This window comes from Aspergillus niger (assembly GCF_000002855.4).
Source record: "Aspergillus niger supercontig An02".
NCBI lineage: Eukaryota > Fungi > Ascomycota > Eurotiomycetes > Eurotiales > Aspergillaceae > Aspergillus > Aspergillus niger.
This window is the reverse complement of record NT_166519.1, coordinates 789,825-816,207: the sequence shown is the minus strand read 5'-3', so window position 1 is coordinate 816,207 and position 26,383 is coordinate 789,825. Positions and strand designations below refer to the sequence as shown.

General features: G+C 50.9%; 12 protein-coding genes across 12 annotated transcripts; 7 read left to right on the top strand and 5 right to left on the bottom strand.

Annotated features, from left to right (window-relative positions):
- Positions 1-204: 204 nt before the first annotated feature.
- Positions 205-1,258, bottom strand: An02g03400 (uncharacterized protein; the record flags this gene model as incomplete). The annotated part of the gene is made up of 5 exons (XM_001399439.1): positions 205-484; positions 574-917; positions 1,016-1,094; positions 1,164-1,176; positions 1,234-1,258. 5 exons carry the CDS (start codon positions 1,256-1,258, stop codon positions 205-207), a joined length of 741 nt encoding a protein of 246 aa, XP_001399476.1.
- Positions 1,259-1,877: 619 nt separating this feature from the next.
- On the top strand, positions 1,878-4,496 carry An02g03390 (uncharacterized protein; the record flags this gene model as incomplete). The annotated part of the gene is made up of 4 exons (XM_059746179.1): positions 1,878-2,046; positions 2,116-4,100; positions 4,149-4,366; positions 4,415-4,496. 4 exons carry the CDS (start codon positions 1,878-1,880, stop codon positions 4,494-4,496), a joined length of 2,454 nt encoding a protein of 817 aa, XP_059605115.1.
- A 1,007-nt stretch (positions 4,497-5,503) lies between these two features.
- An02g03380 (uncharacterized protein) lies at positions 5,504-6,570 on the top strand (the record flags this gene model as incomplete). The annotated part of the gene is made up of 3 exons (XM_001399437.3): positions 5,504-5,914; positions 6,005-6,218; positions 6,365-6,570. 3 exons carry the CDS (start codon positions 5,504-5,506, stop codon positions 6,568-6,570), a joined length of 831 nt encoding a protein of 276 aa, XP_001399474.1.
- A 2,190-nt stretch (positions 6,571-8,760) lies between these two features.
- Positions 8,761-9,125, bottom strand: An02g03370 (hypothetical protein; the record flags this gene model as incomplete). The annotated part of the gene is made up of 2 exons (XM_059746178.1): positions 8,761-8,930; positions 8,987-9,125. 2 exons carry the CDS (start codon positions 9,123-9,125, stop codon positions 8,761-8,763), a joined length of 309 nt encoding a protein of 102 aa, XP_059605114.1.
- A 375-nt stretch (positions 9,126-9,500) lies between these two features.
- An02g03360 (uncharacterized protein) lies at positions 9,501-11,876 on the top strand (the record flags this gene model as incomplete). The annotated part of the gene is made up of 9 exons (XM_059746177.1): positions 9,501-9,620; positions 9,679-9,762; positions 9,910-10,031; positions 10,108-10,370; positions 10,419-10,575; positions 10,796-11,060; positions 11,157-11,350; positions 11,449-11,564; positions 11,602-11,876. The coding sequence occupies 9 exons, from the start codon at positions 9,501-9,503 to the stop codon at positions 11,874-11,876; spliced, it is 1,596 nt and encodes a 531-aa protein (XP_059605113.1).
- An 809-nt stretch (positions 11,877-12,685) lies between these two features.
- An02g03350 (uncharacterized protein) lies at positions 12,686-13,935 on the top strand (the record flags this gene model as incomplete). The annotated part of the gene is made up of 3 exons (XM_001399434.1): positions 12,686-12,745; positions 12,825-13,097; positions 13,165-13,935. The coding sequence occupies 3 exons, from the start codon at positions 12,686-12,688 to the stop codon at positions 13,933-13,935; spliced, it is 1,104 nt and encodes a 367-aa protein (XP_001399471.1).
- A 481-nt stretch (positions 13,936-14,416) lies between these two features.
- Positions 14,417-16,173, bottom strand: An02g03340 (uncharacterized protein; the record flags this gene model as incomplete). The annotated part of the gene is made up of 4 exons (XM_059746176.1): positions 14,417-14,752; positions 14,883-15,169; positions 15,610-16,001; positions 16,064-16,173. 4 exons carry the CDS (start codon positions 16,171-16,173, stop codon positions 14,417-14,419), a joined length of 1,125 nt encoding a protein of 374 aa, XP_059605112.1.
- A 526-nt stretch (positions 16,174-16,699) lies between these two features.
- On the bottom strand, positions 16,700-18,853 carry An02g03330 (uncharacterized protein; the record flags this gene model as incomplete). The annotated part of the gene is made up of 5 exons (XM_001399432.1): positions 16,700-16,871; positions 16,923-17,072; positions 17,142-18,288; positions 18,357-18,512; positions 18,568-18,853. The coding sequence occupies 5 exons, from the start codon at positions 18,851-18,853 to the stop codon at positions 16,700-16,702; spliced, it is 1,911 nt and encodes a 636-aa protein (XP_001399469.1).
- A 1,268-nt stretch (positions 18,854-20,121) lies between these two features.
- Positions 20,122-21,675, top strand: An02g03320 (uncharacterized protein; the record flags this gene model as incomplete). Its single annotated transcript, XM_001399431.1, has 6 exons — positions 20,122-20,226; positions 20,288-20,383; positions 20,442-21,290; positions 21,343-21,407; positions 21,458-21,569; positions 21,637-21,675. The coding sequence occupies 6 exons, from the start codon at positions 20,122-20,124 to the stop codon at positions 21,673-21,675; spliced, it is 1,266 nt and encodes a 421-aa protein (XP_001399468.1).
- Positions 21,676-22,378: 703 nt separating this feature from the next.
- Positions 22,379-23,026, top strand: An02g03310 (uncharacterized protein; the record flags this gene model as incomplete). Its single annotated transcript, XM_001399430.3, has 3 exons — positions 22,379-22,587; positions 22,645-22,861; positions 22,928-23,026. The coding sequence occupies 3 exons, from the start codon at positions 22,379-22,381 to the stop codon at positions 23,024-23,026; spliced, it is 525 nt and encodes a 174-aa protein (XP_001399467.1).
- A 640-nt stretch (positions 23,027-23,666) lies between these two features.
- Positions 23,667-24,336, bottom strand: An02g03300 (uncharacterized protein; the record flags this gene model as incomplete). The annotated part of the gene is made up of 5 exons (XM_001399429.1): positions 23,667-23,807; positions 23,910-24,047; positions 24,119-24,152; positions 24,212-24,246; positions 24,310-24,336. 5 exons carry the CDS (start codon positions 24,334-24,336, stop codon positions 23,667-23,669), a joined length of 375 nt encoding a protein of 124 aa, XP_001399466.1.
- A 368-nt stretch (positions 24,337-24,704) lies between these two features.
- An02g03290 (uncharacterized protein) lies at positions 24,705-26,118 on the top strand (the record flags this gene model as incomplete). Its single annotated transcript, XM_001399428.1, has 2 exons — positions 24,705-24,962; positions 25,042-26,118. The coding sequence occupies 2 exons, from the start codon at positions 24,705-24,707 to the stop codon at positions 26,116-26,118; spliced, it is 1,335 nt and encodes a 444-aa protein (XP_001399465.1).
- Between the last annotated feature and the right edge of the window lie 265 nt (positions 26,119-26,383).

Sequence of the window (26,383 nt, the reverse complement as noted above, 5' to 3'; positions counted from 1 at the left end):
GATATCATCGGCGACTTGTTTGGACATTAGGAAAAAGAATTAACTTGCATATGAAAAGAAGGTCGGGGGATTTAACCATTCAAAGTCATTAGACGAGGTCGTTGTTCTTTTCTATGGATACCATGACAATTACCAGTCCGGACAGGACGAACTAATGTTGATATACTTGCTGGCCCATTATATCTTCATGCGTAGAGGCCCTCCTCATTGGTTGCTGCCCAGCTGCGCAACAGCCCTGCCCATCTCCTCATCATCGTAAATACGGAAGCCCTTCTCCTTAGTCACACTAGCGAGCTGGACGTTCTTCGCGTCCAGCTTCTCCTCCATGACCTGCTTCAACGTCTTGAGAACCAGAGTCTCCGCCTCACCCAGCGTCAAGGAACGATGGTATTCATTCTGCAACTCCGCCTGCGCACCCTCGCTTCCGGACCCGATCGCCTTCGCATCATATCGGTAGAACGTTCCGGAGGGCTCCGCGTGGTATCTAAACAAATAGAATCAATCAGTACACACGTTCAAAGTAGCGGTCTCACTTCCCCGCAGGTGAGTAAGCGGGAAGAACACCCAACATACAGTTGCGGACCATCCTCATCAATACCAGCGAGCAACAAGGCGACACCAAAAGGCCGACTCATGACGCTCTCCTCGTCATCCCCCGTCTCTCCGAATCGCAGGGCCAGGTCACAGATGGCCTGGGTGCAGCTCTCGACTCTCAACGGCTCGGCGTAGTGGAAGGCATGGTTCTGGCATTCGACACGGGCATGCTCGACCAGGGACCGGGCATCTGCCTGCAGACCGGACATGGCGCAGCCAATGTGTTGGTCGATCTCAACGATCTTCTCGACGGAGGAGGCCTCGAGGAGGCTGGAGGTGACACGCTTCTCGACACCTAGGATGACACCTTCGGAGGTTGCGACCTACAATGATGTTAGAATTATCGGAGGCCACTAGTGTAGTTGATGGTTTCGAGAAGGTGAGGTATGAAACGTAGTCGGGCAGGAACGGATGCACGTACACCGATCGCTGTTGAACCCAGCTTGATAGCTTCGAGAGAGTATTCGACCTGGAACAAACGCCCCTCCGGGGAGAAGGTGCTGTTATCGCATGGTTAGACACTGTATATGCTTGCATTGCTATGCAGCAAAGGGGCATCAGAGTCGTACTTGATTCCACGGTCTGTCAAGGAAAGCTGTTAGATGACCGCATCAGAGGGGGAGGTCTGACGGAGCTTACCGTATTCCGAGCGGGCAATGAACATGTTGGATTATGTGGGAAATGTGATGACAATTAGTGAGATGGAGGTGAGGTAGGGAAGAGTGGGGGAGAAAGGCGAGATTGGGATGTAGGAGATAGAGTGAGGACGGTAGAGTTGGCAGCAGCTCTTGGAAGCTCGGGCGAAGCTGTTGCGGTTGTCTACGCAAGTCCGGCGAGTGCCTGGCGGAGAGGGCTGTGGCTGCCCCAGGCCGCCATCAGGCATCCACGGCGACTGTTTGCTTTGCCGGATGGAACCCAAAACTACGGCTTCGGGACGTGTAGTCCGGGTCCAGTGGCTGCGGGTTCTCCCAGGATTTGAATTACATTCTGTTTACTTCATTCAATGGTGTTATTGGCACAGGCTGCATGATTGTTCCTTCTACCTTCCTCGACCTTGCGGGACCATGTCCGTCAATGAGCGTCGCGCCAGCTACATGAGCGCCCCGAGACCCCGCGTTGCGTCCAACCGCGTCGCCGACGCTGAGAAGCCCGGTCTGCGCAGCGGTGCTTCCCCCTTGCAATCGGAGAATATAGACCATCGCGGGAGCACATCCAGCCAGAAAACCAGATCGTCTCGCGATCAACAACATTCCGTCAGCGACAAGCGTACCGAGCGAATGGCGATGCATACGCGAGATAAGTCCCAAGTCCGAACGAGAAACCCGGTCAAGGAGTCGTCCAGTGCAGGCAATAGAGGTGAATTCATGGAGAGATCCCGATCGAAACGAGGACCGAGTCAACCCGAGGGGGCCAGCCCCAATTCCCGAAAGAAGGAGAAGCAACCGGCGGAGAGTTAGTCTTACTTCCTTGAGCTATTGGCAGGTAGAGAGATGTTCGCGCGCTAACTACATATTGCTCCAGCTCCATGGAACCCTCAAGCTTCGTTGATGCCCCATTCTACAGCACCGTTAGCTAGTCGAGTATCGTTTCCTCCTTTGGCTTCCGCTCTGCCTCAGTCGCTTCAACCAACACCGCTCCGCGAACTTTCGGCCGATGCGCAGGAAAAGGCAATACTGGAGGATTTGCTATACGTTTTTATGGGATTTGAGGGCCAATACATTCACTACCGGTCATATGATCCGTCTCAGGAGAAGGACAGGCTGACTGGACCTGCTTTCCAACTACCCCCGGGAATGGACCCGACTCTAAAGGAGCTTACACAATCGACCTTGAAGATAGCAACTCACTACAGTGCGCTAGAATCATTTGTGGAGGTACAGAGTCGCGCAGAATACGGAGCAGTCAGCCATGCGCTATGTGCGACAATCCGGAAATTGCTCAAGGAGTACTTGGTCCTCGTTGCCCAGCTGGAGCACGAATTGCTCAACAACCCGAGCTTCACGCTACATGTTCTTCATTTACACCTCATGCCGACGAGCCAATGCTTGGCTCAGCTGTATACTTTGGGTCAGGAGCTACTCCGACGGAATGGGCTTTTAGACCAAGATCTCGACGAGTCACTCGACGATTTCGACGATGTGGACAATATCCTGGAGCAACTCAAGGAGGGCGGAGAGCTTGTGCCCGGAGCCATGTCTAGCAAGAGGATCTGCAAAGGCGGCAATGTTTTGCGGCTCCTTACTGAGCAACTGACGACATTCTCAGGCGACCCGACCACGAAGGCTCTTTTGGAAAGGCTGCTTCGGGATGCTAGTCGGCCGTATATGACAATGCTCAATGAATGGTTGCACCATGGAGGCATTAAGGACCCACATGGCGAGTTCCTTGTCAAAGAGCAAAAGTGGATCAAGCGGGAGAAGCTCGAAGAAGATTACACGGACGAATACTGGGAGAAGCGATATACAATCCGCGAAAACGAGGTACCGCCACAACTGGAAAGCGTCAAGGACAAAGTTCTTCTGGCCGGGAAGTATCTGAATGTCGTACGAGAATGTGGTGGTGTCGATGTTAGTAAAGCAGTGAAAGATGTTCCAAAAACTCTCGACGACCCTCGCTTCCTAGAGAACGTCAACGCAGCCTACACATATGCCAACGCATCGCTGTTGAATCTTCTCCTCACGAAGAACTCACTTACGACCCGCTTCCGTTCCCTCAAGCACTACTTCTTCCTAGATCGCTCCGACTTCTTCTCTTACTTCCTCGAGCTCGGCGCATCTGAACTACGCAAGCCCGCCAAGAATGTCAACGAAAGCAAGCTCCAATCGCTTCTTGATCTGGTGTTGCGACAACCCGGGAGTATCGCGGCTCAGGACCCGTTCAAGGAAGATGTCAAGGTCCGAATGAACAAGGTCGGGCTGACAAAATGGCTGATGCAGGTTGTAAGCGTTTCTGGTATCGATCAGGATAACCCGGAGGCGGCAATCGAGAAGTACCAGGCACCTACAAGCCAAAGTGGAGAAGACGACAAGGATATACTGGGCTTCGATGCGTTGGAGCTGGATTACTCTGTTCCCTTCCCGCTATCCCTCGTTATCAGTCGCAAAACGGTTCTCCGGTACCAGCTAATATTTCGACACATCCTGTCACTCCGTCACATTGAGACTATGCTTGTCACATCGTGGCTAGACCAGAGCAAGGTCATTGCCTGGAGGCACAAGTCTTCTGACCGACGACTAGAGATGTGGAAGAGGCGCGCGTGGAATTTGCGTTCCAAGATGTTGGTGTTTGTACAGCAGCTCCTCTACTTTTGCACGGCCGAGGTCGTAGAGCCCAACTGGCAGAACCTCATGGACCGGGTAAATGGCACTGATGCCGATGGCTCCGAGGTGACCGTCAACGGCACCAAACAAGTCAATCGCACTGTGGACGAGTTGATGCAGGACCACGTGGACTTTCTGGATACATGCCTCAAGGAATGCATGCTCACACAGGCTAAACTCCTCAAGGTTTGTTAGCAAGTCCACTATGATGGCACCGTACTCACAATTGACCAGATCCACCATCGACTCATGACCTGCTGCACCATGTTCTCCTCCTGGGCCACATCCTCACTCGCGCGTGCGCTCGCGTCAGCGGACCCTGACCTAGCGGGAAACAAAGCTGCTGGTTCAGACGGGCGAGGCTATGACCCGTCGCGTATCGACAAGCTAGAGGAGACATTGAGGCGATGCGAGGAGCATTTCAACCGACATCTGCGGATTCTGATGGACAGGTGGGTATACCTTTCTGCCGTTAAACGATAACGCTAATGATATTATAGCTTGAACTACTACGCCGCGACTGAAAGTGTCGTTCTTCTTAAGCTGGCGCATGCCCTGAGCGCGATCAGTAAAGAGGACTGAAGTTGAGGACCTTCTTTCCTCGAAGAATGATTCCCGAGGGTAACCTCACCACCCTCGCAGCTTGGAATAACATTCAAGTCGATGGTTCTCCACATGACGCGGCGATATCCTACACCTAAACACAGCCGTGCGAGGCCGTCCCTTACTGAGGGACTTCTACAGGCCCACCCCAAAGCCCTACAGGCCGCGCTTGCGAACTGCTGTTCCGTGACAAACAGGGAGTCTCTGCCCTACAATGAACGGCGCAAAACCTCACCTCACACTCGTACACCCTCCTCTCTATAGTTTTTGTTTTATTACCTTATGTGTTAGCCCACGGCAAGGCTGGAGTATCAGGAAGAAAAGACGGACGGGGCATGCTTGACGTCCAATGATGATTTGCGAATACCCACTACTCTACTGAATAATGCAATGCAATGAATGACCAGATTATGAACGAACAGAAACAGCATATCATCATCATCATCAAACATCATCATTAATCCTTCTGAATCCGCCCCAATAGATCCGCAGTCACGTTCCGTGGCTGTGAGTCAACACAAGAAGAGAAACCGGAATCGGAATCCCTCGGACGGAAACCCCGACCGTAACTGCTGTTCACCTAAGCTGAGTATCGCAACGCTTACCCGAACAGTGATAGCTTTGCTTCATTCCAGCCCATAAGAAGATCAAGATAGTGAGGGTAAGCTCGCATCTCTCACCATCTATAGACATGTAGCTGAGAATATAAGCCCCGAGCCCGATTATATCGGAGAATAATATATAATAAGCAAGGCAAGAAACGCATCAGATCACCTGCCCGTGACATGATCTCACTGAACGGAGTAATACTATATGAACCCCTTGTATCCCCCCCTCCCCCTCACTGCACACCATCATCATCGTGCCATCTATTTACTTTTTATTTCCTACTATTCTTTTGATCTACCTCAAATAAATACAATAAAACTCACAAACCTTCATATCTCCAAACAAACATCAAACTTCAAATCAACATAACCATCAAGATGCACCCCCTCCTCACAACCCTCAAATCCACCCTCACCCGTCCCCAATCCTGGCTATCAACCAGAACCACCCCATCCCCAATAACAATAACACTAACCACCCTAACAACCATCCTCCTGCCCCTCCTATACAGCAATTACAGAACCTACCTCTCCTACGGCCCCGGCGGCGCCCCATATAACCTCCTCGGCTGGTTCGGGGTAACATTCCTCCTATACCCATTCGGGCGCAACATGACCAGCACCACCGTCTACGAGAAGAAGATCGCGAACGGCGAGACCCAATCATACTTATCCGAAGACACAGTAGACATGCTGAACGCACTGAAGAAGGAGAAAAGGCCCGCCGTGGGACCGCATTATGTGCCGCAGCGCCAGATTGGTGAGTTTGCAGGGGAGGAGGTGAAGAAGGTATGTAGCATATATATATACCATATATCCTATTCGGGGGGTGGAGGATATATGGGGGAGTATTGGCAAGCTAATATGTGGAGCGTGTAGCACCTCGACGAGCAATTCTACGCCCTAGCAGAGCAGAACCCGCAGTTGGTGAAAATCGCTGACTCGAGACTGGAGACGCATGCGGGTGCGATATTCCTTGCGACGGAGGAGCTTGCTAATAGGAATGAGACGACGAGGCAGTTAAATGGCGAGTGCGTGCATGTGCATCGCTTGAAGGATTATTCCTTGCATATGGTTTTGGCGCCTGCGGATTGTGAGTTCTTTCTTCCTTCTTTCTTTCGACTTCCCCTTTTGTCTCTCTGATGTTTTGTTTAATTGGGTTTGAACGTTTTTTGTGTGATGGGATCATGAGGAAAATTGTTTCTTGGGCTATTGCTTGCTGGTTACTGACTTCTGTAGGCAAAAAAGTCTTCGATGCTGGTTGGGGTCAGCGACATGGTTTCAGTGGTGTGAAGATTCCCAGGGCCTTGATGGGCGGTAAATTAATCGAATTGCCATCTGAGTATGTGTTGGTCTATGCGCCGAGGACGAAGGAGGAGGTTACACTGGTGCTGGGTCTCACGAAGGCAAGTCTAAGGTATTTGACTGGCGAGGAGGTGCAGTGAAGAAAGAATATTCCGCAGGAAGGAAGTACTCGGCAAGATCGGGTGTGGTTACGTGTAGCATGACCCATTGTATAATACGCTAGTCAAAATTTGTACGCTAAAGAAAGGAAGAAAGCACCCCTCTCTCACTCATGTGAACTCATATATTTTTTCTTGCATAATTGGGTGGTGATGATCAGGGCACCATGGACTACTAGTTCCGAAACGGACAAAGTGAGATGCGTAGTCCACATGACCCTCAGAGCCTTGCAGAGAATATACGATATTGAACTAAGCTGGAGTACTTACATGACTCAACGCCCCCCTCATCTAACTATTAGATTTCTTCACGATCCTTCAGACTTCAAATCCGCCATCGACAGTAGCACTATGACAACTGCCGCAAGTACAGTGGGCACCGCCCCAGGGCACTAGCGGGCCTAACCGCCCCGTAGATAGGCCCCGACGGCAGGCCTTCCCCTACCCGAAACTGAACCATGGTTCTGGGTTTGCCGCCCACTGCCTGCGTGCCCTGTGCCCATGTCCTCTTCCCATGTCAGACCCGACGACATGGATGCTCTAATCCCAAGCCCGTCTGACGGCCTTGACATGCATGACCTCCCTGTCTGCATGCATGGGTTGCGCTCGGGAAATATCATGGCCAGATCAATGCACGCTCTTGGCGCAAACCTAACGGAGCAGACGGGTCGGCCATCTGTCCCCATCGAAGCCACCAGCAATTCGGCTGAATGGGAGACCGCGTTTCATGTGTCACCTCTGCGGAGCCCGGCTGTTCGTCACAGAAATGCTTTCTCCTCGGACTCGAGTGTCCTACTGTCCCTGAGACTGGGCAACACTATAAGGGAGAGAAGGGAGCCAGTCCCGGGCTGATATTGTGACGGTGCTGCGTCGGCCGTTTACCAGAACAGGTATGTCTTAAAGTCTCCGCATCTGTTTAGGCCCCGATCATCTGTCGCTCAGTCGGACTCGGAGTCACTGTTCCAACGCCACGGGAGACGCCATTGGTCTGTCCCTCAGGGGCGGTCGCATGCCAAAAACTCTGCCAGCCTCGACTTGAACCGGCCATCTTAGGTTGCTGTTAGTCGCATTCATTTTGAGCCCTTAGATCATTGCGCGATACCCAAAGGAGCGGTGAGCGTGTGGATGCAGGTCGACTGTCATAATAAGAAGGGGCAAAAAATCCTGCATCAAAACTGGGAGGGCTAGTGGCAGACTTAGCACCTCCCGACCTTTTAGATTCGCCTACCTGTGCTTTACAATCGTTCAGTAGACAACCCCACCTGTTTCGAGCATTGATGCCGTCATACATTACGTCCCTGAAAGCCTTGTATGTTAGTAGAAAGCTAGGACAGTCGCCGTGATTGGGGAGTCGCTTCTGCCTCGAAGGTGACAACGGGACGAATCCAGGACTCCCGACGGCTCTGCGCCTCCAAAGCCCGAGAAGTCTTTGGCCTCCAATAATTGCGACGGGACTAGGTGACCCTAACTTTGAGTCTTTGACTGGCTCCTTGAGTGGAGCTCGAAATTTTTGACAGTTTCAACCCCCTCCGACCTCGCTTTGCTTCCCCCCCTCCCCTGTGGAAGGATATGGTCATACAGGATGTGACCAGTGAGCGGCTGAACAAGGCAGTTCAATTTGTACCGTTCCACCGCTTCATTTGCTTGTGTACAGCCTCGCACACTAAAAGCCAGGCTCACTTCTGAACCAGGTGAATCACAAGGCTGTCATTCATAGTTGCTTGACAAAAGTGATTCTGTGTGTGGCTATCAAGTTTCCTTAGTCTGTGGCTTAGAATGTAAACTCACTAGTACTTGGCTTGGCTCATGCGAAAGACCTTCCTTAGAATCTAAGCAGGCACGATACGAGCCTAGTAACAACACCAAACTTTCTGCGCCCCGGTCATTGCAAGGAAGTCGGCGCGAATCCTTCGCCTTATAGACAAAGAACACGAGCCGATGAATGGCCAAAGCCATTGTGCCACCGTGCCTTCCAGGCTTGCGGCCGGTCGTATCCTACAGGATTGGTCTAGGGAGCCATCCTGGGCTGCCTGTATGCTTATTCTGTCGGATTTATTGACCCCTCCGGAAGGGAACATCCCCTCCGTCCCCTGGGCCATGAAAGCAATCTCTCCAATGCCCAAATAAGCATGTATTTGACCCAAGCAAGGCGTGCACTCAACAAGCCGTGAATTAGTGTAGTTCGCGCATGGAGTATCCTGAGTTCGGCCTTGCCTGCTCGGAAGTGCGTTTCAGGGCCATCCTGCCAATGATATATGGCCTTTGCCCTTTCTGCCCCCAGGCGGATGCTTGGTCCTGCACAGAGCGGAAATTCCCATCATCCGTACTAAAACGTACGGACGCTGAGTCCCGCATAGTAAGTACTCCCCAACTCGCTCAGCGAGGCCAAGATAGGTACCTCCTTGTTTGTGCCCAGTGGGACTTTTATCGCCCTCCAAAAATCCGGTGTGTGCCGCATCAACCGCTTTTGGAACATCCACTGGGCACATATCCTCCATTGCTCCTTTCTCCACGTTATAGAACCCCCTTTTGCACATGATTTCTTTTGCCACACATCAACATAATCATCTCGTCGTATTATACAATTACCTGAGAAACAAGAAAGAAAAAAAAAAAAACAATGACGTACACAGCCCGTTGCCATAACCCGTGCATGCTGCCAGGAGAGACTGACCTTTCTTTCATCAACAAGGAGCCCTGACTCGCAGACGGAGAATCTGGACGAGACGTATCGCCACACAATGACCGTTCACGGACGCGAATTCCAACAATATTCGATTGATAATGAGATATCATTCCAGCCAGTTGATCGCGTAGAAACCAAGAACCTTGCACTACCGAGAACCATGACTGACATCCCACATTACTAGGACGAAGCGAAGCGGCTCGAGCTCCAGAATCACGTCTTCAACATGATCTTTGATAATCGGCTGATCTTCCCGCGAGACTGTGAGCCTCAAAGAGTTCTTGATTGCGGTCACGGCGCGGGGTCCTGGGCCATTCAGGTGGCAGAAGATTTTCCAGAATGCGAGGTCAGACCGGGGCAAATAGCGCTGCCGTTTTTGACTGACTGACGACATAACTGAAAAGGTTATCGGTGTTGATATATCTCCTCATATGATACCAGATGACGAAGATGACGATTATGATGTGGCGGAAAACTTGGAGTTTCAGGTAAGACTCCTTCCTTTCTCTCCTGATACCTATGAACGTGCGTCTGCCTAGTGTCAAAGCACAAGATTCGCAAGATTCGTCTCAAATACGGATTTTCCTGTCTCTCGAGCTGTTCCCGTCCAGATAATCTAATTTTTGATTCCGTAGGTCGACGACTTGAACCGCCCCTTTACCTTTCCCCCTGGATATTTCGATCTCGTCAATTCGAGGATGATGGCAGCAGGTATCGACGGATCCCGATGGTCGTCATATATACAAGACATCAAAAGGTCCGGTTGGAAGGAGCGGGCCCTAGGGTCACGAATGCTGTGAAGATAATGCGAGACTGACTTCAAGGTGTAATAGAGTTTTGAAACCAGGCGGTTGGGTGCAGTTGGTTGAAATTTACTTCAACGTCCAGTCGGATAACGGTTCGCTCACGGAGAATCACGCATTGAGACAGTGGAGTACAAAGCTCATGAGCTCAGTCGAAGGCGTCAAGGATCTTCGTATAGGCACCCGCCTGAGAGATCTCCTGTTAGCAGCAGGGCTGAAGGAAGTTGAATCAACAATGATACCTGTCCCCCTTTGCGAATGGCCTAGCGGTGAGTTCTTCCAAGCCAGTATTAGTGAGTGAATTTCTGACAATTCAGTAGAACCGAAAATGCGAGACATAGGCAAAGCCAACCGCAAGATCACCCGACGCCTGCTCGCCGCAGTAGCACTCTATCCATTGACCCAACGCCTGCATATGTCGCATGACGAGTTCCAGCAGCTGATCGACCAAGCACAAAAAGAAGCGGAAAACCCAAGCTTGAAAACATATTTCCCTTTGTAAGTAGGTCGTTCGAATGATCCGAACAGATGCTGACGGTTCAGGTACGTTGCTATCGGACGAAAGCCGACATAGAGGGTATTAGGGATGGAGTAGCGGTCATAAAAATGCAAGTTTAGAGCCACAGCAAATCGGGAGTATCGTTGGGCTGCATTGATGATTCGGTACTGTTTGGATATTAGAAGACTAACTTCAACGCTGAAGTTCAAGATAAGCTAGACAATGCCCAGTCAAGGGAACCTCTTCACTCATTCTTCATCCGCAACCAGCTTTCATCCGACTAGCGGGTAGAGCTTCAGTACATTGTCACGCATATTCCCAGGGAATCTCAATCCCATTGGCCGTCTTTCTCTCGACGCCTGTTGGGACACCAGGGAGGTTTCCTGACGTTGGCATTCAGCGTGGTCGAGTCCTGCCGCCCACCAAGGCTGTCCAAGTTATAAACAGGCACAGGATTGCCCGGGGGATAATTCCAGTGGTGCTGGTAAAGCTGATGGCGCTCACGGGAGTATCTTGAGCAAATGCACTGACGGATTCAGTTCGAAATCCGGCTGGACGGCTTCTACTAAATCGAAGACAGGAAGGAGCTATGCAGACAGGGCAAGAAAACATGCTCATTGCAACTGACGAGAGTCAATCGAAAAGCCGGCCATTAGTACCATTGCTGACGACCACCGATGAGGGGAGTGATGGCTCAGCCATCATTAAGAACCACCCCACCAAGAGGGAAGTGCCGGTGGTGAATCGGGTGGCTCAATTAGCTCATCTCGGGAGGTGAATCGCGGATGTTGAACGAGTCATGAATTGTGAGAGAAAGAGCAGAGCTGACACCACAGGAATGGCCACAAACTGATGGAACCTTAAAATTTCAGGGGACACAAAGGGGTAAACCAGGAAGAAGAAGAAGAAGAAGAAGAAAACAAGAGTTACGGCGACAAGAAGAGAGGAGGCACAGCGTTTCGGGACGGAACCAGAGCCACGGGACCAGGTGTGCCTGACTACTGGCCACCGACTGACTCGAACAGAAAAAGACCGCCCCAAGATAAGCTCAGGCCCTGATGCTCTGCTCGCAGCAACCCCCCCGTCTAAAACCACTACAGGAGCACATGGGGCAAGACAATGGTCTACGCCGTCATTAGTACCAGCCCGTCCTCGATCGATCAAGCCCCGTCGCCCCATCTACCGTGTTTCTTTGGGCAAGGACGCGATGGAAGCCCTGACCTTCCCTACCAGCAGAAAGGGCTCTCTTGCTAGACATTTATTGGGGCATATACCGCGCTCTACTACTACAACTGAATAGAATGAATGGTCATGGAGGCTTCCTTAGCATTTCTGTAGGCCTTGTCGCCTATGTTTTCCTACCATTGAGTCCTATTTGGAGCAAGCTGCCGCACAAGCCCCCATAATAACCAGGGGCGCACTCAGTGAACATTGACAAGGCCACCCTCTGTCTGAGGGATACTCAATGGCTAGTTCAGGCCGAGGAGCATGGATACTAGCCAATCTATCGTATACCGAGGCCTTCCGTCAGGTCGAAGTCATACGGCCACCTATTTGCGTGAAATAACCACAGATCTTTGTTGACCCGCTTTGGCGATGGGCCCAAATGGGTCGGGATCAGAGAATCGCAGCACATCGCTTAATAAAACGGGATCATCTCCTCAATTATACGTGAAAGCCCGCACCAATCACCAGGATCTGATACATCAAATCGTTGTGTCATACCAATTGAGCAACAAAGACCAATCCCTTACTGTAGCTGATCTACCCGTCAGACGTGCTGGGCCTTTCCTTTGCTTGCGCCATAGATCCCAATAAAATCTAGTGAATTATCAGAAACATGCCCCATAGCCAAGACCGTAGTGATGCCGTAAGAGCCTCCATCACACAGACGCTCGATCATCATCCCAGTCGCGCTTGGGCGCTTACGGCGGGAATCCCATACAATCCTTGGTGCCTGAATGAAACCTTAATTAACAGGCACCAATGGGTTACCCAATCGGGTAAGCACCCGCGGGGACTCAGAAAAAGTTGGCCGCCATTCGATCATCAACTCCAAGTCTCTCTCCATCACCGTCGCAGATCACAAGAGCCACCCCTGGACTCAACATGCCTTCCACCTACAAGAGGGACAAGCCGTGGGACACGGATGACATTGACAAGTGGAAGGTACGCTATATAACCCAAATCCAAAACATCGAAACACTCGAACCCGACCGAAACTAACCTGCAAATTTGTTGCGACCAGGTCGAACCCTTCCAAGCCGAAGACAATGTCGCCGGTAGTTTCGCTGAAGAATCTTCCTTCGCCACTCTTTTCCCCAAGTACCGTGAAGTCTACCTGAAGGAAGCATGGCCCGTGGTGACAAGAGCGCTCGAGAAATTCGGTATTGCCTGCACGCTGGATTTGGTCGAGGGTAGCATGACAGTCAAGACGACCCGAAAGACGTTTGATCCTGCTGCGATTCTCAAGGCCCGTGACTTGATCAAGCTGTTGTCGAGAAGTGTGCCGGTGCAACAGGTAAATAACCCTGAATTTATGATTTCTAGGTTACCGATAAAGTTACTAACACATTAAAACTAAATAGGCCCTCAAAATCCTCGAAGACGACGTCGCATGCGACATCATCAAGATCCGCAACCAAGTCCGCAACAAGGAGCGCTTCGTTAAGCGTCGTCAACGCATTCTCGGTCCCGGTGGATCCACCCTGAAAGCCTTGGAGCTGCTCACAAGCACCTACATCCTGGTCCAGGGTAACACGGTCTCCGCCATGGGCCCCTACAAGGGTCTCAAGGAAGTCCGTCGCATCATCAACGACTGCATGGCCAACATCCACCCGATCTACCACATTAAGGAACTCATGATCAAGCGCGAATTGGCCAAGGACCCGACCCTGGCGAACGAATCCTGGGACCGCTTCCTGCCTAACTTCAAGAAGCGCACGCTGTCCAAGCGTCGCGTGCCGTTCAAGGTCACCGACAAGACGAAGAAGGTGTACACTCCTTTCCCGCCGGCGCCGGAGAAGAGCAAGGTGGATCTCCAGATCGAGTCGGGCGAGTACTTCCTGTCCAAGGAGGCGAAGGATCGGCAGCAGAAGGAGGAGGTCATGGAGAGACAGCGGTTGAAGCGCGAAGAGAAGATGAAGGAGCGCGAGAAGGCGTTCGTGCCGCCCGAGGAGCTGGACGCAGAGGAGAAGAAGAAGGAAAAGAAGGAGAAGAAGGAGAAGAAAGAGAAGAAGAAGCGGAAGCGCGATTCCGAGGCCGCGGATGTAGATGGCGACGATGGTGCCGAGAAGAAGGAAAAGAAGAAGAAGAAGAAGTCCAAGTCGAAAGAGGATGCGTCGGATGGAGAGGCGTGATTCTTCTGCTGCTGCTGTTGCTGCCTCCACCTTTTGACTTGGTATCTTCTGTCGGTCTCTATTTTCTTTCCTTTGCTTCGGTTATCACCCTTCGTATACTACGTTCGATATATAAGGCGCTTAGGCATAGCATGGGCTGGAGTTTTCTTTCTTTATTCTTCTCACTTATGTGCCCCTGCTATTACCGGGAGGGGATATAAAAAAAGCCTGTGTTGAGTGGGATTGGTCATGTATAACCTACTGAGTTGGGAGCTATTAGTCTTTCCAGCTGACTTTATTTGATATGGTACGAGAATTAAACAGATATGAGTTTCATAGCCAACATTTAAACCCACGCCACTCGTATAATTCTCTATACGTATAGCCCCCCTCAGCATCTCAAACAGACACCCTCCGTAAGTAATATCGTTTAAGCATACACCCCCCAAAACCACCAACCTCATCTATACCGAACTGCACTACCCCCAAAACAAAACTCTACCTACTCCAATTCCTCCCCATCCAACCCTCCCCTCCCCTTCAAGAAACCCCTCTGCTCCTCCCTACTCACTCCCAAATCCAAAAAGGCCACCAAGAACCCAAAACTAAGCACACTCAACGCAAAAAGGAAATAGAATGGCATGGAGCTATTCCCCGACGGCGAGGCATCGATGATGGCGCTTGAAACGAGCGGCCCGATGAATGAGGACGTCTTGCCCACGATACTGAATAAACTGAAGAAGAGAAATTCGTGGCCGCGAGGCGTCACTTCTGATATCATGATCTGGGAGTAGCTGTACCAGGGGCAGACGAAGAGGCCGTAGTAGGCTTGATAAAGCTAGATCATGGATGAAGGGTTAGCAGTTGGTGGAGAGGTGGGGGTGGGTGGATATATATTTTAGTGGTATATAAGGGAGGTGTTGTGTGTGTGTGTGTGTGTGTGTGTGTGTGAAAGATGGGGAACTCACCCAGACTTCCCAGAGATGATGGAAGCCGAACTTCTGGGTCCAGATGCCTATCATACCCCAACCGTCGAGGAGGATGATGGCTATGGCTATGAGGTTGAACATGGTTTTGGTGCTGAGGTTGAGGCGTTTTTGGGCGTACCAGAAGGCGTAGATGCCGACGGCCTGGGCTGCGATGCCGACTAGGAGCAGATAGGTCAATTGGAGTGTGTTGTAGGAGACGATGCTGTTTTGCAAGGTGGATATGACCGTCACTGTTGTGTTGAGGGAATCGCCGAGGAGGAAGTATCCTGTCATATGCTTTTGTCAGTTGTATGTACATGATACCAAAGTGACATATAATAGCTACAATGAAGATATCCCTACCGATAAGATATATAACGCTCTGTTTCAACTTCCAAACCTGTCTCGCCGCGTGAACGAGCTGCTTCAGCCCAGCAACAACAATATTGCTCCCCTGGGGATCCTGTCCTGGGCGTCTCTTCTCCAGAACGAACCACGGTAACGAGACGAGAAGCCAAACACCGCTAGCGAAAGCAATGAGGACGCTCAATCCCCAATTATTGTTCTGCTCGCTAGCATCGACATTCAATGCGAACATAATCCCCACAATAACAGGCAGCACGAACAGCTCTCCGACCGATTGCACATAGAAAGCAATGTTCGCAAGCTGACTGCGCTTCATCGTGTCGGCATGGTCGTACTCATCTCTGGAAATACTTCCTGCGACGTATTGCTCTGCGACGTCCTTCATCTCCTTCGTGTTCCGTGCGAGACCCGGAAACGCTGCCGTCCAGAAAGTCAGCGTGGTCTGGTAGGCGATCAGCCCGACGATATATAGTCCGACTCCGACGTGCCATTTGTCTGCTTCGTGTACACCCAGCCAAGCGAAGCCGATGGCGTATGCGACGACTGAGAGTACGATCAGTATATTGGGTCGCCAGTTGCCAAAGTCTGCGAAGCTGCCGATTATCAGGAAGAGGACGACTTGGATGGCGAAGGAGATGCCGTTGCTTAGCAGAACGATGCTGTCTATGGATCGTTGCTTTCCGGCGAAGTAAAGGGTGCCTTGATCTCCTGCGGCTTGGGAGAGGAGGTTCTGGCAGGCAGTGGGTGCAAAGTCGGTATTTGCTGTTAGCTTTCTTTCTGGGAAAACGGCCGTGATTGACAAATGAGGGCCTTACTGAATAGAGACAGGCCATTGTTGCCTATATAGTAACTGATAGCTGTTGTTTAGTACCAAGTACACAGAATATTGTCTGTAACGCACGCATAATAAGCCCAGATCTCCCATCTGGTGGTGCGAAAGTTGTCGTCGATCTGGTCGGGCGCAACTCGTTGCTCGACATCTGTATCCTCGTCTAGTTCTTGCACCACGTTCAATTTTTCTGGTTTGTGTTCATCACGAGATGGATGATTGGAGGCAGAGGTAAGAGAAGCCATTGTCAGGATTGTTTGACAGACTCACCCTTTCTCTCTGGTTTGTGAACGAATGCACGCTTGCAATGGCCCCAGAATGTAGCGGGGTCATGACCCCGCGCGAATTTCCCCGGAAGGACCAGTAAAGCGAGGCAGATAAGCGGATAAGAAGATCACCCCGAAAGCGGACATGAAGGCATTCCGAGCCAGCTGCGTCATTCTGCAGTCTTTAGGTGTGCGGTCTCTACAACCCATCCTTTTGGATGTGATGGTCTGGAATGAGATGTTCGAGCGGCTGGTATTCTATTGAGACACATGGCTTTCTGTGTCTATCTACAATATAAGAGGTAGCATTATATACACGCGAGATGATTCCTATATACTGGTCATGGTAGCCAGGCTCACAGCTTGGCTTGCCCACTTTCTATCGACGCCCAGCCTTGCTCATCGAGTTTCTGATAGACTGTGCCATTCAGCCAGTACAGCTTATCACCACCCCAATCCGTCCGAGGGTCCCAACCCTTCTTGGTCAACGCTCCCTTGGCTTGCTTGAAAGTAACTCCTGTTTCCACCCTGAAAGAGATCAGCAAAGCCCAAGGCTTGTGGGAGGCAAATGGTACTTACTTTTCGGTTAGTCGGACAAGGCGTGGGAATGCGTACGATGGCACACCCTTCTTCTTCAAGTCCGAGTAAAGTCTGGCCATGAGACTTTCCTCAGTTGCAGGAGAAGCATCCTCTAAAGTGATACCAGCCGCGCCAGCTTGACCATCGTATCTAGCAGTCTCCGTTAGCATTTCATCACATTGTATTTTGCAGGACAGGGGCAAAATCCTAGTATCATACCCGTTCAGCTTTACGCCGTAAACAACCGCATCATGAACGGATGGTATCCGACATATGTGATCCCTGATTTCTCCAGCGCTGACATTCTCTCCCTTCCAACGGAAAGTATCACCGACACGATCCTGGAACCGGACCCAGCCATCGTGATCCCTCACAACCAAGTCTCCAGTGCGCTGGAAGAGGTCGCCCTTCGTGAATACATCCCGCAGAAGCTTCTTCTCAGTCGCATCCTCGTTGTGCAGGTACTCAGTCAGCAAGCCGCGGCTCTTGACCCGGCCAATCGCCTCTCCCTCTTCACCAAGTTTGGCCGGAACACAGAATCCCGTCTTGGGATCCCGGTAGGGCATCTCCGTCTCGGTATCGTACTTGACTATGAACGTATCGTCTTCGAACCATCGCTTAATGGGGCCAGAAAAGCCCACCTTCCCAGCACCCCATGCTCCTTCACCCCAGTTATCAAATTTCGCTACGCCTTCCGTTGACCGATAGAACTCACGAATCTCCGGAACCCCAAATCGTTGGCGGAAGCGTTCCCAGATCTCTCCGCGCAACCCGTTGCCACTCGCGACTATGCAGTTATGATCACGATCATAAGGGGAAGGGGGCGTCGACAGCAGATATCTGCAGAGCTCGCCTATATACAGGATACGTGTGGCTTTCGAATCGTGAACGTCCTTCCAGAATTGAGAAGCGGAAAATTTGCGCCGAAGGCATAAAGTGCCTGCATTTCCAACTGAATAGCAGAGACCGGTAAAGTAGGCCGTACCATGGAAAAGTGGGAGAGGTGAATATGTGCGCAGGGGGTAGTACTTGGAGCGATTATCGAGATCGGTGGTGTTAGGGTTAGACGTGATCAGAGCCATCATGTTGCGGATGGCACAAGCCTTGGGCTTGCCCGTTGTTCCCGATGTATAGATCAGAGCACTCAAATCGCTGATAGATCTTTTAGCGGCGGTTGTCGCAGAAGGGGAGTATTGTTGTAACTCGGACGGCGTGATCAATTGGATTTCCCCTGCAGAGCTGCTGTCAAAGGAACCTAGGTTCAAAGCCACATGAGGCAATTCGGAGCACACGAATTCCGATAGATCGGGTGTTGAGACAATGAATTTGCTTCCAGAGACGTTCAGGCAGTGGGTGAAGGTATCGTCTATCCAAAGCATCGTCAGTAAGTAATCATCTCCAAGACCGTACACAAGAGGCGTCTTATCTCCATACCGCGCAGATTGGTGTTGATGAGAGCAGCAACAGCTCCCAGTTTAGAGAGTGCATAGATTGTCACCACCATTTCGGGGGCATTGGTGGTAAAAACACCAACGAAATCTCCAGTATGAATGTCCTTGGTGTGAAGCAAGGACGCAAATCTATCAACAACTATAGGCACAGTCAGTCAAAGGAGCACGCAAGCTGGTATACAGAGCTCACGTACGATCTTTCAGCTGACTATAAGTCCACGTCTTGTGTTCAAACCACACGGCCTCAGCTGCACCCTGTCCTTCAACTTCCACCACCCGTTCCAGCATCTTATAGAGCGTGGCGGTATCGCCTAACTGGGCAATCCGTTGGCCCAGGCGATTTGCCCATGTTCGTTCTTTGTATAGCAATGAGAGATCGGTCGAGATAGAGAATTTGGCGTTGATATAGGCCCCTGCAGCGGCCGAGAGGGCCGAAGCAATGGCTATGGAGGGGCCACCCAATTCGGAGAAGTACTCCATGTGAAAGGTGAAGCTGTGGTAATATCTGTATGGGAAACGATACTGGTTGCAGAAAATAGGAAATGAGCTTCTTCTGCAGGTTCACGCTCAATTGCTTAGACAAATTCGAGTCAATTGCGGGCAGATAGCAAAGTCGGACATTCAACCCCGCATCAGGAAGAGGTTCAATAATCAGAATATAGGTCTGGCTCCGCTTTGATACGGGGAAGTGGGCAAATATAGGAACAGAATTAAGTCACGAAAATCCATGCGCTCGGAATCTGGGGTCGGGACGTGAGCCACCGATAGCTGCCGTCCAGTGGTGGGGATTACTAGTGTTGACTACGTACACTTAGTCTGTTGGTATGTACTCTGTAAGCATGCTCGGAGAAGAACAAGCAGCGGCAAAAGAATGTTGACCTGGCTTCCGAGAGATGGCACGCGAGGCGTCAATTGGAGGGCGCCTTTCCTACCCCTCCGCATAGATAACACGCGGGCGCAGGTCCCCGAGCCGGATTCCCTTGCATTCTGCACTGTGATTTTAGAGGTGCATCCTTCAAGCCCGATAGCCTTCCAATCTTCTGTAGAGATACCACAGCCAGTTTGAAGTGGTTCCCAATGTCCATCTCATACCAGGCACTTAAAAAGGCGACCACTACCTGGCAGTGTCTTCAGACCTTGATAACTAACAGGGACATGGATATGACTCGACTTTCTTTCTCTGAATCTTCAGCAAATCCGGGGAGGGCAATTCTGGACGCTAAACCGGCCCGTCACTGACCCACTGGATTAACCGACAGTAATGATGCTGTATTGGAGAAGTATTTTACCGGAGGCAGAGTGGCCATCTTCCCGCAATACGTGCTCGTTCTGGAAAAGCACCGACAGCCGAGGCGATAGAGGTGACGGTATCATACCGCCGTGTAAGCAAAAGACGGCATTTTTCTCGGCTGCCACTCACTCACTCGGTCTTGCCCTTGAACCCGCTTGATCTGCAGACGTTTGGTACCGAGCCGAAACTCGTCTCGGTAGCTTTTGGCTAGTAATTTACTGTATTGTCTAACCTTGGGTTTTTGGGAGCCGCGGTTGTTCTTTTGATCCCCGTGTTTGCCCCAGGTTCATAATAATGGTTGTCTCCGGAGTATAGCTGATCCATTTTCTTTACTTATTCCCTTATTGCTTCATAGCCTTCTCTGCCTTTCAGATCTCAAAAGAGGTGCTCCGTTTTCAGAAGCAAATTCTTATTTGTATCCAAACGAGGAAAGAGAGAAGCAGCAGCAGCCTAGATCATGTCTTCCGCGCAACAACGATTGACCTCGATCGCAAACCAGCTTTCGGGCCCTGGTGCGGCGTCTGCAAAGCAAAGGGTCTTGTCCAAGAACCCTGACGACATTGTATGGCAATAATTGGCGCAGTATATTCGTCTCTGGAATAACAGAAACTGACCAGTGGCAGGTGATTACACTGGCCGTTCGGACCCCGCTCACAAAGGCCAGAAAGGGCGGGTTGAAAGACACGAGTCTTGACGATCTTCTCATCTCGTTGCTGACGGTATTGCCATCCCACCCTCTTAAGCGCCGACATGTTCTCCGTCTCATATAGCTTCTAGTCCATCCGCGAAAAATCGAATCTTGACCCCAACCTTGTCGAGGATGTTTGCGTTGGAAATGTGCTGTGCCCCGGCGCAGCTTACGTCGCCCGTTCAGCTGTGCTGGCCGCAGGATTTCCGGTCACAGCTGCCGCTTCAGTCGCCAATCGATTCTGTTCCTCCGGATTGCTTGCCGTCCAGAACATCGCCAACCAGATCATGGCTGGCTCTATTGATGTTGGTATAGCTGTGGGGGCTGAGAGCATGAGCACCAACGCCGACGGTGGTTCTCCAGAAATGTCCTCCAAGATTTTGAACCACCCGATTGCCTCGCAGAACATCCAACCTATGGGACAGACATCCGAGAATGTTGCCTCGCAGTTCAACATTACCCGTGAAATGCATGATCGGTTTGCCGCCAACAGCTACCAGAAAGCCGAGCATGCCCAGAAGGCGGGATGGTTCAACGACGAGATTGTCCCAGTGAAGACGATAATCAAAGACCCCAAGACGGGCGAGACCAAAGAAGTTGTCGTCGACCGGGATGATGGTATCCGCTACGGCACCACAGCCGAGTCTCTGGGCAAGATCCGCTCTGCGTTCCCTCAATGGAAGCCTAGCGCAACTACAGGCGGTAACGCCAGTCAAATTACCGATGGTGCTGCCGGTCTCATTCTCATGAAGCGATCTCGCGCCCAAGAGCTCGGTCAACCCATTGTGGCCAAGTTCTGCGGTGCTACTGTTGCAGGCTTGGAGCCTAGGATTATGGGCATTGGTCCATCAATCGCTATTCCCAAGATTCTTTCCAAGTTCGGTCTGAGTAAGGAAGATATCGACATCTTTGAAATCAACGAGGCATTCGCCTCAATGGTAAGTGGTCATCTCTCATCGGGGCCATAGCCACCCGCTCATTTTGATATAGGGAACGTATTGTGTCCAGAAGCTAGGCCTGGATGAGGCCAAAGTTAACCCCCGTGGCGGTGCTATGTAAGTAATGAATCGCCGAATCAAAGTCTCATGAAACTGACGATTAGCAGTGCTTTTGGCCACCCTCTGGGCTGCACAGGAGCGCGCCAGGTGGTGACCGCCCTTTCGGAGTTGCGCCGACAGAACAAGAGGATCGCAGTTACCTCGATGTGTGTTGGAACGGTAAGATCTCCTTCCAGACTTGTGCACCCTGCAGGTGCCGAATTTCAGTCTAACAATGTCTTTATAGGGCATGGGCATGGCTGGTATCTTCGTCTCTGAGCATTGAGAGTGAAGTAATATTGATATTGATATTATACCTTGTAAATAGTAGCCTCCACAATGACGATTCTACTTTCAAGTTAGATTGGGTGTTCGCTTGGTTTTCACACTTTGTACAAAATCGAGGGCGATTGCGGTGCAGTAGTAGCTGTGTGGGTTTAGAGGAACGTACCCTGTAGTTATTTAGATGTATAGACGTTGTAAGTCAATAACGGCTGCGCTTCATCCGGGGCGGTGGGTCATCCCCATGCCATGAGGGTTTCGGACTCCATAACTTTAGTGAGACGGGTAAGAAATCCGTAAGCCCCATCTAAAGACGGGCATTATCACGGGAAGAAGGTCACAGAACCAAACTACAGGCCTTCGGCATGCAGTTCCATGTGTTTACTCCATGGTATGTTTGAGATGAGTATCCATGGGATCTGATGATCTAGGACAAATGTTTCCTAGTGCCAAACGTAAGGTCAGACGCTAGTCCATCACGTGCATTCCCAATGCGTCCGTCGTCATCGGTGGCTGCCAAGACAGGCACCGCCGTCCCATGACACCGCTCTTCATCCTCTCTTGCCTCGTCTCTTATCTGTACCTCTGGTGATTCTTCGTCCGTCAATACTTTCTCGAATATACTTCATATTAGCTTAGCTAGTCCTTCGCTATTACTTGATTCTTATACGCAACGAAAGCTGCTGCTTTGTGTCCTCTTTGCGACCATGAAGCTCTTATCAACCGCCGCTACATTCCTCCTTTGCGTCGCCCCCTTCTCTACCGCCCGGTCTTTGGACTTCTTCAACTCTCAAACCCCCATCAAAGCAGAGAATGAGGCTGTGAAGGGCGATAACCCTCTGGTGTACTGCAATAATCCTTCAAACTATATTCTGCAAATAGAGCGTGTGGACCTCACGCCTAACCCTCCTCTGCCGTACGCTTCAATTAGCCTGCCTTCCCCGAACCGGATCGCATACTGATCGCTCTATAGTGGAAAGACACTCACCATCCAAGCTACGGGTACTTTGAATGAGAAGATTGAACAGGGGGCTTATGTGAATTTGGAAGTCAAATATGGCCTGATTACTCTGGTCAGGCAGACGGCCGACCTGTGTGAGCAGATCGTCAATGTTGACCTCGAATGTCCTCTGGAGAAGGGCGAGATGACCTTGACTAAACAAGTTGAGCTGCCCAGACAGATCCCTCCGGTATGTGATTCCCTATGCTATACCGCTATCGATATCGAGATTAACCAGGTCATGATCAATCAACAGGGCAAGTACACTGTGCATGCCGACGTTTACACCAAAGACGATAAGCATGTTACCTGCCTTGAGGCGCATAACATCGAGTTCAAGGCGGGCTTTATCTGAAAGCTGACTCGGTGCTTCTGGGTCCATGGCCGCAATGCCTACTTCGCGTTGTTGACGCTGGATGTCCTTGCGTTCTATTGCCTATAACGAGCTGACGTTACACTTGCATATGTTCTGGTTTTGTTTCTCTGCTTTCCTCTACTTAAGTCCGCCTTCATCCTCAAGCCTTACAGTGACATGCCAATGTTTACGAAAGCCATGCCACGCTCTACGACTGTTGCTAACCTTTCGTTGCACTACGTCTTCAACGGTGTTCTGGGTCTTGGTTTAGTGCCACATATTGTAGTCCATCCTTATCATTGTTCTTATAACTCGTGGCCTCCTTTCACTGGCATTAATCAGCATCTGTACTAAAATGCATTCGAAACATTGATCTCATTGACAGCATAGTCTAATGAAACGTACAGGTAGCCAGGCTTAGTGACCAGCGTATCGAACAACAACCCAGAATGGCTGCTGTGAACTTGGTGTTATCATGCATAAGTGATATGATTGGGTATCTTCCCCTCCGCCTTCGAGCTAACGCTCATTCCATGTGTATACTTCCGCGAAACGGCAAACAAGAGACTGTGCAATGAGTTAACACCACCAGATGGTAATACATATGAAACCTCAAATCGAAATGAACAGCGCGCTATCTCTACTCTCCAAACAGCCGTCGCACCCGCTTGAGTACACTATCCTTTTCAGGGTCATATGGGTGGTCCTTGCTCGGGATCTCGAGAACGGCAGGGAAAGCCTCGGCGTAGGAATCGACGCTGTGCCGGATACGCTCTGCAATCTATATCCAATTGTAAGCGGCCGTATGAAAGCACTCAAATAATTGTATAATACGCAGGCGTCGCAGGTTAGGGACACTGCGAAGTTGTAACAAGACACATACATGCTGGTTGATAAGGACAATGGCGATATCTTTCCTCTCCTGAGTGAAGTTCTGGAACGCTTTCTCGATCGTGGCAGTCTCAGTCTTCGAGTCTACCACAAGGAAGTTTCGCTGGGCATCTGCGCCATCCGTGACATGCTTCAATGTATCATGTTAGTTGTGGTCGCATGTTTGTCGTTATCTGGCTGTTGTGCTTTGAGGATACGTACACCGACACCGGCAAGGAGGAGGCCTGTTACGGAGCTGGAAATAAACAGTCAGCGGAAGTGCCTCTCTCATCAGGTAGTAGTGGTGTGGCTCACTCTTCATCTCCTATGACCGCAAGGAACTGCCGGTCCTAGATGTGGTGTATATGGTTAGTGACTGCTGTCAATGAGGAGGGGAAACCTCGGGATATTACCTTGTATGATACGGCCGGAGCCGCCATGGTTCAGGAAACAGGGAAGAAGCGGGCGTAAAGACTGTAAACTGCTTATATACTGGCGAAGTTCAGCGGCTGGAATTAGCTCGCGTTGCCCTGAGCCGATATACGAAGGTAAATATGTCCCTGGCGAGTCTGGCATCCCGACTCTCTTGCGGGAGACGTCGTCATAACGGCACCGGCGCCGCTTATCTAAGCCGGGGCCGCTCTCCACCCTTTGTTGTTGACAAGCGGAAAAGGAAAACTTCGGCTTCAAACTATCGCATTCACCAAAGGTTAGTCTCGGGTTTTCTGTATCTTGGTGCTATATCTGCGGAATATGGTTCTAATACTTGTTTTCTGATTATCCAGCATTCCGCGTCGCCAAAGTCACCATGCCCCGGCTTGTCCGTCGCCGACCATTGACGGAGCGCATCAAGTCCTACTTGAATCCTCTGGACTTTCTCTTGTGGCTGTCGGAGGAGATCGATACTCATGACTGGGACCAGTTTGAGAAGAACTGGGCGCTCCCCCTGGGGATAGCTCTGAATGTTGTCTTTTTGATCGCCAGGGCCAATAGTCAATCATACAGCAGTCAAGCCATAGATGATGTCTTTGGCGATGATGGAAGCACTCCATGGCTCAGTTGGTTTGTATGTGACGCCGAATCGACTTTGACTTTGCCTTGAATATACGCTCCATGTGCTGCATTGCTAACGCAACGGGTGATAGTCTTCCTTCATCGTCCACCTCCTCACCACCTTTACCGCGTTCAACGCCTTCTATACATTTTACCGGAAGCGACACTATCGCATGTTTGAAGCATCGATCGATCAGGCTCCTGCAACTCCCTCCGCTCATCGAGTCCGCGTTAATTCGACTCCTGTAACCGCTTCGCCACTGAAATATCTGGCGGATACGATAGCCAGATCAGCCCAGTCGAGAGCCCACCCAGACGCACAGCGAGATGTATGGGAACTTGCCGTCTGGGACCCTCTACCTATTTGCATTCGATTGTTCTGCCTCTTCAGTCCTGGACATGTCTTAGTATACTGGGTTTTCCTGCCCACCCAGCTATCCGATCCCCGACCAAGTGTGACTATTGTGACCACCATCTTCATAGCGGCACTCCTCTCGGTACAGATGACGTTCCTTTCCTCGTCCTATACCCAGCAAGCGAAGGATTCAATGGTGGTTCATAAGGAGGTGCTTCGTGAATACGACACCAAATACGTTCACCCTCGTACCCAGCCTCTGATGAGAGACGTGGCCACTCAGTTCTCCGAGTCCGATCCCGATGTTAAGCAGAATAAGGTTGATACCTTCACGCCCACTGTCGTACTTCATAGAGGCTTCAAGACGAGCCCAAATCCCAATTACGTCAGCCATGTGGACCCCGAGGGCCGCTCTTCCGTGCGCCAGTCCTTTGCAGCGACACCTACTGGAGTGTCTCATCGTGCAGCCGCGTTGCAGACCCCGAGCCATCTGCGAGATGCTTCCCCTATTGTGCGAAGCTCGATCTCTGCAATTCGCCAGCCTCAGTTCCGGCAGACACCGACGACTACAGGTGATGGTGGAAGCCTTGGCATTTACTCGCATGCCAACTCGCCTCTGAAGAAGTCTACACCAGCCAATCTTGAACGTCGTCTTCAGAGCAATGGTGACTTCTTTTACAAAGAACGGGGAACAAGTGCGATGAGAAGGCCATCTAGTCCCCTCAAAAGAAGTAATGTCCCCGCAGGCAGTCCCTTAACTCCGGGACCGAGGCGGAGTCAAGTGGACGCACGCCGCGACAGTGGACGGTTTTAGCCTGAGTTGTTTGATTAAGGCGTCATGCGCCAATCATAACAGTAGCATGGAAGGAGTAACTCATGTATAGTATGCTATAACATCATACCGGCGTTGTCATCAGGTCATCATTGAGACTGTGTACCACTTGTGACCGTGGACTTCTTTTGGAGCATCGGGTGCGGCGTTAAATCATCCAAGCTTATGAACCCCTGTTTCTCATTAAAACCTTTTGTCTATTGTCTTTTGACTTCCCTTTGGCCATTGTACGACTACCTTGGACTTT